Below are 16253 nucleotides of genomic sequence, written 5' to 3' on the forward strand. Positions count from 1 at the left end.
ACTTAATAAGAACTTGTATGCTTGATAAAGGATTTAATTAGACAAATTAAAATCAGCTGCAGAGAAACATCAAATGAGGTACAGCAACTTGGTCTATGCACAGGGGTCAAATACTGACTCACCATACAGTATATCTGTTGGTGACATTCTCTGAGAAATCATAACAAAACCCTCTATTTCCCATCCACATCTATCAGTCTGCCACATTTATCAAACCCGAATTACTGAACAGTAACTGGTGCCAGCAGGCTTTCCAATTAAACAAGCAACAAATAATAATAAAAAGCAGAGCAAGAGCAAGCTGTCTTACCTTAAACCAGGTGTTGGTTCTGGTCTTCATCTGTGCAGAAGCATCCACCGCCATAATGTTACAAAACCCCGGGTACAGCTCGTTTTGTTAGTTCATAATTTCTTTCGGCCACAAAATCCTAATCCGGAAAAAGAGGCGCGCACTTTAGCCGCGTTAGTTTAGCTATCAATACGAACTTCAGAATAACTGTCTCCTGTTTTCAACCTCCCGAGTTGTCCTCAAAATGTGTGCTTTCACCGTCCTCCTCAGTATTACTGCTGTAGTTGTTGGTTTCTTAATTCGCTTCTTGTATTTTTCCAAGAAATTAGACAATTATTTAGCCGAATTTTGTGTTGGTTAGCCCGCCGTCGTAATTCAACCGGAACGGGCACTTTGCTCATTACGCGCGCGCGCGTGTGTGTGTGTGTGTGTGTGCAGCAGTGCCACCGTGTGGCGGGGAGAGTAAAAGCATGAGGATGTGGCGCTCACATAAAAACAAGCACTTGGTACTTAACTACTTGACTGACTGTCATGACTCCCCCAGAAAAACTTGGCCAGACACCAAAAATAAAGTCTGAAAATGTATTTTATTTGGATTTTTAAAAACATTTTACTGATTGTAAATGGCATATTATTAACTGTTAAGTTATTTTGTCAACATAAAGGTCGGTGTCCTGTGAAAATGCAGCTCCAAAATGTCCAAAGCAAAGAAAAACAGCCCTGGTGACAATGTAATTTTCAAATAATCCAGTGGGTTTTAAAATGGTTTATTTATCTTCAGGAGTAGGAGAATTTTCTCAACCCATAAAGGAATACTTAAACATTAAGTTTATCCAAAAATAATAATTAAAAAACGTTAAGGCACCAAATTTAGAGATGTGTGGTTTTCACTTTCCTGTGACTTTGCACACTGCCAGGAATGAACTTCTGGTGGGAAATAACAAGTCTTTTATTTATTTATTGGCCTAAAAGTCGAAACTTAATATACTGAGTCTAAAAAAATACAGGAACCAGCCTATAGAATATCTACCAATGTTGAATGTAAACTCCCTGCAGGTCCTTGAAACCCCTAAATTCCCAGGAAAAATACACAAGACATGCCCTCAATGGTAGCTTCAGCCCTGATTAGGATGGATCATTTACATGGTCACGTCTCTTCCCAAATCTAAATAATTAATTAGTTATCATTAATCAGACTAGAACTTTATCAATCACTGCTACAACACATAAAACAGCTGAGAACTGGATCTTTGCCTTCCCCAAGTTTAATGAAAATCAGCTGATGGATGTGATGACGGGAAGTGTTCAAGACACATTCATCAGCCACATTGCCTTAAGCAGATGTAAACACCTCTTGTCATCATGGATCGCAGTCCTCCACTCTGTGGACTACCACATACACTAGATGACAAACACAAGACCTGCTGTGTCTACTTTCGAGAGCAAAGTTATATATTCTCACATATGAGAATCTGTTATATTCAAAGCCGTTAAACAGACTTGATTGGTCCAGATTTTGTAATCTATTTATACCAAAGTTCTCAAAGTTCGCAGTGATGGCTCATCTGTAACGGGAGTAGATTGAGACCACCGATCAGTCAAATTTAAACAACAAAACAAGATTACAATAGGTTTCGTGTCTGGCCAAAAGAATAAGCTACTTAGTGGTTCAAAGTGTGGAATAAATTATGGAGAGTACAGAGTTTTACCTTGTAATCACTGAATTGTGACTGATGATATATCTGATCCATGTCTTCTTTTTAAACTGCTATATAAAATAGCACAATACCATTTGTTAGAACAAAGTATTTCTTTGGGGAAAAAGCGAGTGCAAACAGATGAGGACATTTTTTTAATCCTGTTCAGCAGGTTATTAAGCCACATGTAGCTCATTTGTCCTGACAACACGACTGACTTTCCTTCAGTTAATTCCAGGTGTGAATAAATCTTCTCAGCGACTGGGTGACATTTGGAGTGGAGTGAAGGTGACGCAGGACATTCAGTCAGACTGGAGGTTCAAGACTGATGTCGAGTCAGCAGCTAAAGCACTGGAGGAGACAGGAAATGCAGGACTGATAGATTCATCAGTCAAACAGATAGAATCATCATCAAAAATAGACATTAAAATCACAAAAATGAAAATCAAGACAGACACGCATCATCATAACACATGTAGTTCAATCTTTTATAAATTACACACACATTGCACCACACCGTATAACAGTATCAATACATCCTGAGCAGACATCAATATTTCTGCAATTTTGTTAGACAGAGACCTCCTCACTGGAAGGAAATCTGTTGATTGAATTTATGCTGACTTTAAAGCACCAACTGGGAAGAGCACAATGTGAAAATGACAACAGCATTGTTGAGAAATGTTGAAATGCATCCTTACTTTTATTCCCTTATTGTCTTTATGTGCTTATTACTCCTACTGGACCTGGAGTCTGTATCATCCCCACTGCAAAGAATACCTTTGATAGATCACAGCATGTGAAGAGAGACTTGCCCCTTTGTCACACACTTGGGAATAACTGCTCATCTGTATTGTCAAATCAAAGTAAGGATCAATTTTTATGTGTATGAACAAAGCCACATTAGCGAAAGCTTCATGAAAGATTATAACTCCTGCTTCAAAGTGCTTAGAACAGGAAAAGGCTCAGTAGTTAGACAACGTGCAGATAAAAATGTGTGTAAAAAGAGGTATATAGTATAAGAACTGGTAAAAAAAAAAAAAAAAAAATCAAAAAGTAATAAAATGAGCAAGTGGAAATTTCTGTAGAAAACATTTACCTTTGATCTAAGTTCAAAAGTACAAATAGTTCAGATGTACAAATAGACACACAGGCTTTCAAAAGATTTTTGGAATAAATTTTAAATGCTCTATCATTAAAACTTAATCTAACTATCAATTTTTAATGCTTATCAAAGTGCACCAGAAGTTCTATCTATCTATCTATCTATCTATCTATGCTGGTGGATCGAGAAACCCATGTACACAAAACACACATCTCTGGTACCTACAGTATTCCCATTCAGACTGAGGCTACAGTGCAAATAAGAGGCTCAGCACTGTACATACATACTAACAACCAGGTTCAGACCAGATGCAGAAGATTTACCCTTGAATACAAATATGAAAAATATAAGTTAAAAAACATCACAGCATACACAAATCACATGCATGTCATGACTTCTAACGGATCAGTGGATGATAACTTATATCGATTACATACAGCGGAGTGGAAAATCTCTCACATCACATGCAATAATGTTCAGTCCTAATGCATAATGGATTAACATTGATTATTCACATTTGAACTGATACAAGAATCACGTATCTTTAGCCTGTTGATATTAGGTATTAATGATTCAAAAGATCTGCTTGAGAATACCTGATAGACACGAACATTGTTTTTTTTCAAGTAAACATGTTGCTTTTTAATGCAAGATTCTGCTCTATTTTATCTACAAAAACCATGTAGATGCATTTGCATCTACTGTCTTCATGTGTAAAATGTCTTTAGACTCTTTCACGCTCCCAACAGTAGATTATCACCGTCACCATCATGGTAATGCTGTAGGCTAGTGTTAGCCTAAGAGTAGAAGGAGTGCAGTGGAAATGGAAACTTATCTGAGAAGTGTGTGGTTATGGGATGCTGCAGCTGTATACAGTATAGTCTGCAACACTATAAGTTTTTGCAAGAAAAGTGTAGTGTTTGGTTAGATGGTGGTGTTTTGTTTGTTTGTTTGTTGGGGTTTTTTTTGCGTCTTTTGGAGCAGTGTTTGCAACATCACACCACCCTCTGCAGGATGTAGAGGATGCCGATGGTGTCAATGGTGACAAAGGTGGAGAAGTCAGATGAGACATGGATCCTCTTCAACGCCGTTCCCGACGGATAGAATGTCTGCAGGGCCTCACCTTTCTCCACATCCCACCACTGGCCAACAGACAGAGAAAGAAACACAAAGAGACAATTGAAATGCTTTTAACAGACAACACTGTTGCTGAGTATCTGGGAAGGAAAAATGATGCCAAATTGAAGAAGAAATTGTGTACAAATTCAGCGAGCTTGGCTGGCAACCTCGCGTTGACGAACACATACAACACCTTACCTTCGGACAGAGCCAGGCTAGCCGTTTCCTCCTGTTTCCAGTCTTTAAGCTAAGCTAAGCAAACCGGCTGCAGGATGTAGCTTCATTTTTACCATACAGACATGAGTGGTATCAATCTTCTCATCTAACTCTCGGTAAGAAAGTAAGTAAGCCCAAAATCTCAAACTATTCCTTTATCTGATTTATCAATTTTGGGACAAAACATGTTAAATTCTCATAACCTTAATAACAGAGGGTATGTTGTATTTAGCCTACTTATTGTCTTATCCTCATATTTATTTTTTTTTACTTTTTTAGAGCTTTGTCAATGTAAGAAATGGTTTTTCATACCAGCGATGCTGTACTGTTCACACGACAGGATTTTTTTTTTTTAGCAAATTATCTCAATATTCAACGAAAACAAGCAAGAAGCCACTGTGTGTGTGTGTGACTGCTGCCTTCTTCTCTTCCCCTGGTTTCCTGTTGCACTCTCATTGGATGCTCAGATGCTCCAACTACAAGCACACCTTTTTGGCTACGATAAAATCAAACATGTTTAAAAATTGTCAGTGCATCTGGGAGAGCTTAAAATGAGGTCACAATGCTTGATCTAGGTGACCTACCGAGTGCGAATTTGATGCCAATTGGGAGGCGTTTATCTTAGGTCTAACAACTTTCTCTGGGGCTGGTAAATAATGGCAAAAGTCGTGTAGGCTGCACTAGGCTTTATCTGAATCGGAACTTGAGACAAACGCAGGAAGAGGGCGAGAATGACTGAGAGCTTTATATTTGCTGCCAAGAAGACCGTGATGATTTTAATAGCATAACATTACCAGACTCAAACTCACACACACCCTCGGGCTGCCTCGAACACACAGATACAACACACACACACACACACACACCCCACCAGCTCTCCTGAGTGATTCCGTTTAATCTCGGTTTAAAGTTGACATTTTCCACTGAAGCTCCATCTCACTGGGATGAATCATCAAAGGCACATCAAGTCATTCATTTACAGTCTGGCACGAGTGTGTGCACATTCAACTTGGACAATAATAACTAAGATAACTTCACATCAAAATTGTACCTCTTCCATCTGAATAAAAGACGACATGAATTAAATCAGTAGGTTGAAGGTTTAGTGGTGTAGCATGTTTTTGCTCTAAAGCTTTAGTGGCTCTGCGTGTGTGTGTGTGTGTGTGTGTGTGCGTGTGGGAAAGAAACCAAGCCAACTGCTCAGTCTCTCCACAGACAGGCGGACAGACAGACTGCAACAGAAGAGGTGGTGGCAACAGATGTCTAGCTTACAGAACAATCCCAACACACACACACACACACACACACACACAAACACACACTGCATTAATCACGCAAACGGTAACAGAATTAAGGGGAGAGCATTTGCATATTCCTGATATGGCACTGAAACACACTGTATGCCTTAGGTTTTCTTCATTTTTACCCCCAGATTGGCATGCTATACACTGTAGATATACTATGTGCGTGTGTGTTCGTGCATGAGTGAGTATGTGTGTGTGTCCACTGAAAAATGGCCCAGCATATTTCTGTTGCTGCAGGGGGTTGGCCATACTTCTGCTGATTGGACTTCCTCCGCAAAAACCTCACTCACTCACTCACTCACTCACTCACTCACTCACTCACACGTTTGCTTGCCTAAAAATGCAGCTGGTTAACTGGAAATGGAAAGGCTTCACAGTGATTTTGCCATACTTGTGTCACAACAAATAAGTGCTAGTGAGAACTTGGTAAAAAGAAAGTAGACAGAAACATAATAAATGGCATTAAATGGTGCCATAATATATTTGTATTCCGTACTGCCCCAGATATTGAACTCCAAAAGAAACAATTGTGCTCCAGTTATTGTGAGAGTGTACTGGACCAGAGGGATTAACAGGAACCAATGGATCTCTGAAATAATCTCTCTTTATCTCATGGTGTCTCATCTTTTTAAAACCAGGCCATTTATTTATTTATATGGTAGATTCAAGATGTTTTCCTACATATTGACAGTTTTGATTGCTAACCTGTGGTTGAGTAGTTCAGTCGTGTTCATTTTACAGTCTCTAACAGTCCAATTAACTTGCTTCTTTACTTTTCCTTTTTTTTTTTTTTTTTTTTTTTTTTAAACTCATTATCGTCACTTAATTTTCTTCTTCTCTCACTCCTGCTAATTAACATTAAGCTTGCATTGATTTTCTCCCTCACCTTAGGTAAGTGGTAAGTGACTGCCAGGCTCCTACTGGTAGCCCAACGTCCAGGTACACTAGTATGAAACATCTGTTGTGATGTGAGATGTTTTTTTGTTTTTGTTTTTTATACACAGGTTGGACTAGCTTTACATGGAACAAAGAAGGTCAAGTCTGACCCAGCTCATGGATTATATTTAGGCCTTGAGCTGGATCTGAGTTAAGATATTTAAAGCCCCCTTTCCCTGGTTTGACATCTTTACAGAGATCAGATCCAACAATAAACCCGTATAAATGTTCTGTTTTAAAAAGGCCTGCTAACCCACACGTATAAATAATTCACTAGCACATACATGTGTCCTTCCCTGGCCCTCCACCTTGAATCACCCAGGAATCCAGGAAAACATTTTAGAGGTCAACCCAGACAAGTTAAATCAGATTATTTTATAGTATTGATTAAAGATGAGTGCCGCACCAGTAACATCAGAGAAGCTAAAATTGAGTTCAGACAATATAAAAAAGACATAATGGGCGGTTTTCATCTCAAGCCTGAGCAAAGAACTTTTCAAGTTCACAGAATGATACAGACAGCATCGTATCAGCATCCATTTTAAAACATTGAATGTCACCATGTATGGTTTTGTTGGCATTACAAAGACAAATGATGATTATGAAAGTAGTCTGGGTGTGAAGGTTAATAACACAGAACATAAAAGAGAGAGAGAGAAAGAGATGTGTGGATGTGTGGCTGGATAAAGAAAGATAGACAAGATAAAGGTGAGATCGATAGAGAGGTGGAGACGTAAAACAAGGATATACACAGCAGGGAATGAGACACTTGGTTAAAGTGTAATTGCATCGGAATGAAAGGAAAGATGGCTGCCGGCTGCCAAAACACTGACAGCTCAAACAAAGAAATAATACTCAGATGCCTGCACACACACACGCACGCACGCACGCACATATGTATAAATACAGAAATAAACAGCCAAACAGACAGACTGAGACGAGGGAGAGAACAAGTAGAGTGGAAGAACAACAAAACCGAATCCCACGACAAACACAGGCAACAGACGAATGATGAAACTCTGTGGCGAAACTGAAAATAAGAGGGGGAAAACGCTCCATAACTCCAACTCATTATTAAAATAAGGATTAGCAGAGAGATGCGACGCATGGAGAAAAGAACTGGTGCAGAATAAATGTTTAAAAGAGTCAGTTGGCTCGATGGCGGGACGGAGGGAGATGTGTGGACAGAAAGTGTGAAAATGATGTTAGCTTCAGAGTGAGACTGGATTTACTATGAGGGGGAAAAAAAGGCCTGAAAATCACTATGTTGAATCATTTACACCAGAGGACGGTGACGAGACGAGACGGCATGTATATTTATGCATTTGCATGAGAGGGAGACAGAAATAAGAAGACAGAGGAATAAAGAAACAAAAGAGAAAAGGGGAATATGTGGGAAAGGGTTCACATGGGGGAAAGGTAAAAGATAGAAGGCATACAAACACAGAAAGGTGCAATAAACAAAAGGAGCAACTTTCAGATCAAAGATGTAAAGATGCTGTAAACAGAAAAACAGAAATTTATCATAACAACGGCTGCACACAAGATAAGTCTCTTTCTAAGGGTTTGTTTTCTCTTATGGGAATACGCAGCAGTGTTGCGTGTGTGTGTGTGTGTGTGTGTGTGTGTGTGTGTGTGTGTGTGTGTGTGTGTGTGTGTGACACCGAGTGCCCATATCCTCAGAGCAGATGGCTGATGTGCTGATATCACCACCATCACTGTGGGACCACTGATTTATGGGAGAGGTAGTGATGCACTTAGACGCTAAATGACTATACAGTATGTGTGTGTGTTTCTGGATTGTTGTTGAGAGGACAATACCCCTGGGCGTGATTACTTTGTGACCGTCTTGGTTTTTCTTTGCGGAGGCTGCTGAAGTTAACTCAATGGATTTACGACAATGTTCAGCTCTACGTTATGTGAATACTAATGCAAGGAAGACACACACACACACACACACACACACACACGTGGGACGGAGTGGAAATATATTGAGAAAAGACATGAATGCATTAGTATGAAAATGACACACACACACAATTTAAATGTGTACATTATGATTTAAAATTCATAAGACAAATGTAGGTATAAATACAATGGAGATTATTCCATATAACAGCCGGTATCCCTTGTTGACTTCCTTTATTTAATTTACACCAATCCCAGGTGAAAACATGAGTAAGGATGAGAGGTATTTCAGTAAAAACTGACAGAATTAGTTATTGTAGTTTTTGTTTTACATGTGAAGAGTTTGGTGTACTGTAATCTAATAACAATATTTTTTTATATAGCAGTTCTCAAGCCAGGAACAACAAAAACTGCGTTCCAGTGAAAGGTCAAATGAAGTGCAATAACAAGTTATAAGACCAACAGCACAAAAAGAGTAAAAAAATAATAATTAGAAATGAGAAAAAGAACATAAAAAACAACCAACAAGGGATCTCTAAATATAATACAAAGCAATACAAGGAGACAAAAACAAGATAAAAGAGACAAAAGGAAATACTAAAATAGCAACATAAAACCCCATGGTAACATGACAGCTGTATCATCTAACAAAGCATCTATTGGTCAGACGAGAAGGTGACTCAATAAGATGTGGATTGGGTGAAAACGGCTGCAACTCAATCAGGGTGTTTTTCATTCATCGTATTATAAAAAGAGACCAGAAGTGGAGGGTGGAGCGTAAACACATATATCATCTGCTTTGGCTGAAACATGATGACAGAGGGCCGCTGAACCATTATCTATAAAGCCACGCCATTTCTGCATGTGCAGATAAGCTCCCGCTCAGTGTCACGCTCACAAACTCACGGGTCAAAAATCACATCTGGGGAAGCTGGGATAGCTGCCGTGTGAATGTGAGTAACCCTGATTAATTTCAGCGAACAGAAGAGGAGAACAAAATCTGCTCCGACAGGCCCTCTCCTGAAGCTAAATAGGTCTGCTTATTCGGGCTACCACACCGCTTACATAACGGAAATACCTGTCCGTCTGTGTTCTTATGAGGGCCAGAGCGACGCTTAGGTGTGAGTGAGTGCGCAGTTGCATCTTTCAGAAGGGGTGGAGGGAAGCAATTCATCTTCGTCTTACATAAATAGCTCCGATACAGAGTGCAGGGGCAATAGGTACAGTTTTATACACTCTATAAAAAATCATAAAGACTCTACAGCCAGCAAGATGCACACAGTGGATGGAGGCAGGAGGGAAGGGAATTAATGAAAGAGGGGACACCATCTGGAGTAGATTCGGGCGATTTTGTAAAGCCACCTCCATTTCAGAAAGAAAAAGTGAGGGATTTGTGTGTGTGTGTGTGTGTGTGTGTGTGTGTGTGTGTGTGTGTGTGTGTGTGTGTGTGTGTGTGTGTGTGTGAGAAACACCAGGCCAAGAGTCTGGCAAACAGCGTGACACTGAGTTTGAATTATTCATCCAAGGTTCCATCCACTGAAATATTGATGCTCAGACAATCCTCTACACATCTCTCCCTCACACACTGTCTTTCTTTCTTTCTTTCTTTCTTTCTTTACTTTCTCTCACCTGCATTCCTTTATTTCCACAGCCAACTCTTTTTCATCACAGATGTGACCGGGAAAAAAGCAAGATAATGGAAATTAATATGGATTGTAGGCAGCAGGAAAACTGAAACTAAAGAGAAAGAGCGATATTACATCCTTGGATTGGAGAGGTTGTTACTCTTTCCATTTATTTTTCTTTCTCTCACAAGCCTCTCTTTTGTTTCAGTCCTTGCGGCACACAGAGATGGAGACAGATCCATAAAAAAAAAAAAAAACATTAGAGACGCCATAACAGAGAGAGAACAAGAGACATCAAAAGTGGAAGGGAAAAGAGAAAAGTTGAGCTGGCGGGGAAAAGAGGAGCTGGGGAGTAAGAAAAACAGATACAGAAATATGAAAAGACAATAATGCGTGAGAGACCGAGAAGAAAATGATGAAGAGAAAGAAGACAACAAAAGTATAGAGCAACAAAAGAAAGAGTAAGCTCTTTCACACCGGCAGTTTACACTGAATCATGGACAGGTTCAGCAACATGAAATTCGGTAATATAAATGCTTTTTCCAAAACCAGATGCAGTTCAAAAGGAACAGCTGCTCTCAGACCACTGAACCAGGGGGTCTAGAAGCAGTTTCAGTCAAACTGTAGTGACTTCGTTTGCAGTCAGAACGCAATCCACGGAAAGATAAACGCACAACATGACATTATTGGTGGCATTCTTGCACTAATGGCAAGAAAACATGACAGATAAAAAATTATTCATTTATGACTGGAACATTTTTTCCAATTAGGATAGTGGAATAGGGGTACGCCACACACATCAAAATGTGGATTCAATACTTTTAAAAAGGCTTTTCTAGGAAATTCCACATGAATGCGCTAAAAGTTTTTCCACCAGAACTTCAAGGAATAGTTTGACATTTTGGGAAATATGCTCATTTGCTTTCTTGCCAAGAATTAGATGAGAAGATTGACATTCAGTTCAGTTTAATACCTTGATACTGCTCATGTCTTTATGGTAAATATGTAGCTGGAGCCAGCAGCCAGTTAGCTTAGCATAAAGACTGGAAAAAGGGGAAAACAGCTAGCCTGGCTCTGTCCAAAGGTAACAGAATCCGCCTATCAGCACCTCTAACGCTCACTAATTAACACGTCATATCTCATTTGTCTGTACAAATACGAAGTGTAAAAATGACAATTCTTATAGGTGGTTATGTACCGGACTATTTCTTGGCCAGGACCGGTAACATCCTGGAGTCTAAATAAATGCTAGGAAATTTCACAAACATTTTTATACATCTTTTTGCAAATTTCTATTCAAAAGTGTTATTAGATTGATTAACTTAAAGCTGGAAGCATATATGTACAATAGTGACATTTAAGTTGCATTTATTTTGCTTTACATTCATCAAAATATAGTGGGATTGTAGATAAAAGGCATATGTGAACGGCTTCATTTATTCACAAATTTTTATACACATTTCAAAATCTTGTTTTTATTTGTGGACCATTACACATGCATTTGTCACCAGTTTTGAGACTAATTTATTTCCATAGCAACACTTTTCTGACAACAGAAGTAAACAGCCGCACTTAACATGAATGCACCACAGATAAGAACAGAAACAGTACACATTGAAAGCAGACCAGCAGGTTTGGAAGAATGGAGGGTGAAAGGTTGAGATGCAAATCAATGAAACCAGTGTGAAAACGGCCCAACAGACAGAATAAGACTGAAGTTAAGAAAATATGTAAGACAAAGGGACAAAGAGTGTAATAGATGGAGTAAGAGGAAGTCAGTCTGCATTTTAGAAAGCATACACCATCACCAGCTCCCCCACCTCATCCTCTATCACTGATCTCTCATCTCCACTCCGCTTCATTTTGTCTCGGTGTGATTCGCACACACAAAAGGCCCTTCTTCTCCAGCCAGAGAGACAATTAACCCTGGCGTAATGAGCAACACAGTGGAAACAACTGCCTCCTAGAGACAGATAAATATTTCACCAGCCCGTGTTTATACCCCAAGCCTGACAACAAGAGCACAGAAACCAGGCCACGTTCGTTCCAAGCTCAACTCTTTCAAAGTTCTTCACTCTGCTTTTGCATTCACAGCCATTTGTTTCCACATAACGCAAAAGCAAGAGTCAACCTATGGAAAACATTTCTACTCTGGATGCATTTTGACCACGAGGAAGAGCGTGTGCATGTTAAAATGTGCATTTTTTACAGTCGCGGGAATAAGAAAAAAAGAGAAAACGAAACTAAATAGAACAATAGATTGGAGAAAAATAATAATAAATGCATCTTCAGGAGCTGTTTTGCATCTTATGAGTGTGTGTAGGTATTTTTAGAGGCAGGTCTGCTGCTACGCTGGAGCAGCACTGCGGGGTGCTTATTTCTGAAACAGCATGACGGAAGGAAAGCGTTGAATGAAATCAAAACTGCGAACGCTGCCTGAACCAACGCGGTGGCCTGTTGCACTGGCTCATTTACATACAAGTCCGCTCAGAAACAGCAGTCATCTAAATGTGTTATTTCCATCTCCGGACCAGTTTTGAAGGAGGTGGGGGTGTAGAGATAAAAAGGTAAAAGCCAAGAGGTGCAACTAGTATGTTTCTGCACAAATGCAAAAGAATCGATGTTCAGAAATGTGCTTCTGGGAGATCAGATGAAAGGTTAATGAACCCTTTGAGGGAATTCAGTCATTGCTGTTGCAAATAATGTGTCCAGGATGTTTTCTTCAAAGCAGCACTGAAACATTGAAAGAATGCCAAAAAGAGAAAACAAGAAATTCAGCTACCTCCCAGGCTGCCACAAGAACTGAGGCAGTCATTAATAAAGCGATAAAGTATATTAATAGACTATTCATAAAGCATCCTGTTTTCATGTGTTTAACAAAAAATAACAAATAAAGAAGACACTGCAGTATATCATTCTTTGCTACAGCATCAGACATGTCAAAACTCTCCTACAGGCCTGTCCTGTATTGCACACTAATTATATTATATTATATTATATATATAAATAAAATATTAATATGCCATACTGTAAAACTGTGACACAGCAATGAAAGGTGAACTGTGAACTGTAGAGTCCAATTCAGATGTGGCAGTTTTACAGTACAGCTGACTTTAAAAGCCTGCCATGATTTTTCTTAAACCACTTGGGTCTGAATGTGAGTGTGTGTTGTTGACGTACAGGCCTGTACAAACGTTTTGACATATAGTTTGAGCAGCAGAAATGAAAGACTGACTGTGTAAATCTGGAGTCTAAAACTGGCATTTCTCTATGTGGGGAAAGACTTTGACCTACTAAATTATTACCACATAAAACTGTGAATATGTGTAGTTGCATTTTGCAGCTTAAATATGTTCTTCTTGTGCAAACAGGATTTTTACTGTTAGTGTTTGAGTGGTTATAAAAAATGAAAATGTATTTTTGGGGAAAAAACTCAAGTGCTACTTTTGTTGTGTCTAGATGAATATACAGTAGGTGTAGCTGCTCAACTGCAATGAAGATGGGACGACCGATACACGTTTCCACACTTATGTTGTTCCTACAGGCGTATCTTGCTTATTGATGTGGATTCAAAAGATTATTCTCATCATTTGTGAAGTCCTACCAGTTTTGGCAGCACCTAGAAGCAGTTTGACATTCTGTCTCTGTGATCCATATTCTGCACACTATTCCACAGCTGACCAATCACGGGCGTGAAGTGGGTGTGAATGTCGAATTGTCAGTTCTGGAAAGTTACAGAAATGTTCGGACACAGACCACCGTAATCCGACACCAGAAAGGTGCGGGGGTTTCCAAAACTATTCGACCATCCAACAAGCACTTCTGACACTTGCCCCTTAAGGACAGACTGTGTCGTATGCTGTATATTGTAAATAAAACTGACTTGACATTTATCAGGATAACAAATGAGCAGCTGCTGTGGCTACTGTAAGATTTATAACCAAGCTATTCACCAAAGGACTAATTTGTATGCCGACTTTGTCACAACTTTATCAACATAGTGGGATATATATATATAATTATACTGATTAGATTCTGTAAAGAAGGTGGGGTCCTACGTTTCTAAGATGCAATCCATGTAAAAAAAAAAAAAACAGATCAAAAAATGATAAATATTTGAATTTTATCATGTGGCATTGTCTCTGTTCTCTGTTTCTAATTGTAGCCTTTTCCTCAAACTTTGGCTGACACACGAAGAAAAATCAGTTAATTAAAACAAACTACAATGCCTGATGTTCGTTCTGCATTATTTGTTCTGACACTGCATCACAAAGTAACTCTGTGATACTTGGTTTCTAAAATAAAATATTTTTGCACACATAGCCTGCTTTGTTGTTATTTCGAACCAAAAGATCTTGCATATGCAACAAGTCGTATTTATGAGTTTTGAAACATAAAAAGATCTCAGACGGAGGCAGCTGGGGGCAACATAACTCTAGCTTGAGATAGACTAATGAATACTTGGACTGACTAATGTTTAGCCTTGAGAAATCACTGAAGTCTTTGCCAGTGAGGGAGAATAAAGACACATTTACTTATGGCAATCTTAGTCAATCTCATTATACAAGAATCCTGACTGCTTGATACCCCATCTATCCCTCAGAGAGGTGATTGCATTTACTTTCCACTGCCCTTTTCGTTCAGTCCTGAACTGCTCACTGCTATGCAACAGTTTTTTTAATCTTTGACAGATTCTCCGTCCATCAAATGTCTCTTGAGGGAAGGTCAGCGCAACCTTCACTCCTTCATTTCATCACGTCTCCCTGCCCTCCTTCCCGCTTCACTTTGAGCCTTGCTTAGAGTGATGACGGCTGTAACAGTTCATTAGCCGCTGAGGCCTCGTTAGGATGCGCTTAACGATGATGGCTCAGGCTGAGAAAGCAGGAGAGAGACAGACTGAGACCTGATGGGTGAAAGCAATCTCCAGTGCTCTGAAATGGATTTACTCTGACCTACTGTACAAAGCAAGCATCATTTTAAAAACAGCATCACGGAGAGAACCATAGTGCACATGTGTGAAGATCAAAAAAGCTTGTGAGCGTTTGCTTCCAACGAGGGACGTAAGGTCACCAAAGAGGACAGACAAAGAAAATGACAGCAGAAAGGGAAAAAAAACAAACAAATGAAGGTGTGAAACAGAGAGATAACATTAGAGGAGAGCACACAAAGAGCAGGTCTGGGAACTCAAAGACAGAAAAATAAAGAATGAAAGTGATGCGAGTGTAAGAAGGTGAGATAAGGTGAAATTGTGTTTCTCTCGTTCTCCTCCATCACTGGCTTCGCTGATAAGTGATGTCTGACAACACTGGTGGCAGGGGAGAACTGTCATCTAAAACACTCCCATCCATCTGGGGATACACTGTTTGGAAGTGTGTGTATGTACTACACTATGTCAGTGTGTGAACATGTGGGTGTGTGAGTTAGTTAGTGTGCATGACCGAGTGCATGCAACAGGAAAAAAAAAAAAAAACAGGAAAAAAAGAGAAAGAAAAGCAACTGTGTGTTGCTACGTCCTGTTGCAGTTAAGAGTTGACATGTTCTTTACTGTGTTGAACACCATCTACGAACCTACAGCTCAGGTTTCAACCTGGTATCCCTATTGTTTTTTAATTGAATATACCATGTGGGGTTCCATTAGCGATGCTATTAGTGAGCAATGTTTTGATGAGCAGGTCCTGCTTTTGTTTTATTGTGTGCTCTACTAGCACGCACACGAGGACACACATGTATGTGCACAAGCATGCTGCTGTCATGATTCACATTACTGCCAACTGCAAAGGGCAGCATTAGAAAAGTATAGTGCGTACAATCTATATGACATCCTTCGATTTCCCACTGTTAAGGCTCGGTCACACAAGAAAGTGGCACAAAGAAGTTCATCCATGCGTTCTTGGAACAAAGGCGGAACTAGAAGCTTGGTGAGACAGGGAGCACTCGCAGGGCTAGTTGGTGAACTACTGTAGCTGCTAACACACTAACCAGCTAGGAACATGTTAGTGCAAGTCAGTCACAATCATGATCCCAATAGCTCGCTGACCTAGCTTGCTTACTAAC

The 16253-nt window shown here is 39.6% G+C and overlaps 1 protein-coding gene across 3 annotated transcripts in view; it reads right to left on the reverse strand.

Annotated features, from left to right (window-relative positions):
• Nucleotides 1-2460: 2460 nt before the first annotated feature.
• The window catches only part of apaf1 (apoptotic peptidase activating factor 1), a 48111-nt gene continuing 34318 nt past the window's right edge, over nucleotides 2461-16253 (reverse strand). For all 3 annotated transcript variants that reach the window (XM_044186480.1, XM_044186477.1, XM_044186478.1), the window contains one exon: nucleotides 2461-4233. In XM_044186480.1, the coding sequence (XP_044042415.1) occupies nucleotides 4087-4233 (147 nt within the window). In that variant the 3' untranslated portion in view covers nucleotides 2461-4086. The remainder of the gene's footprint in view (nucleotides 4234-16253) is intronic.

This window comes from Siniperca chuatsi, linkage group LG23 (assembly GCF_020085105.1).
Source record: "Siniperca chuatsi isolate FFG_IHB_CAS linkage group LG23, ASM2008510v1, whole genome shotgun sequence".
NCBI lineage: Eukaryota > Metazoa > Chordata > Actinopteri > Centrarchiformes > Sinipercidae > Siniperca > Siniperca chuatsi.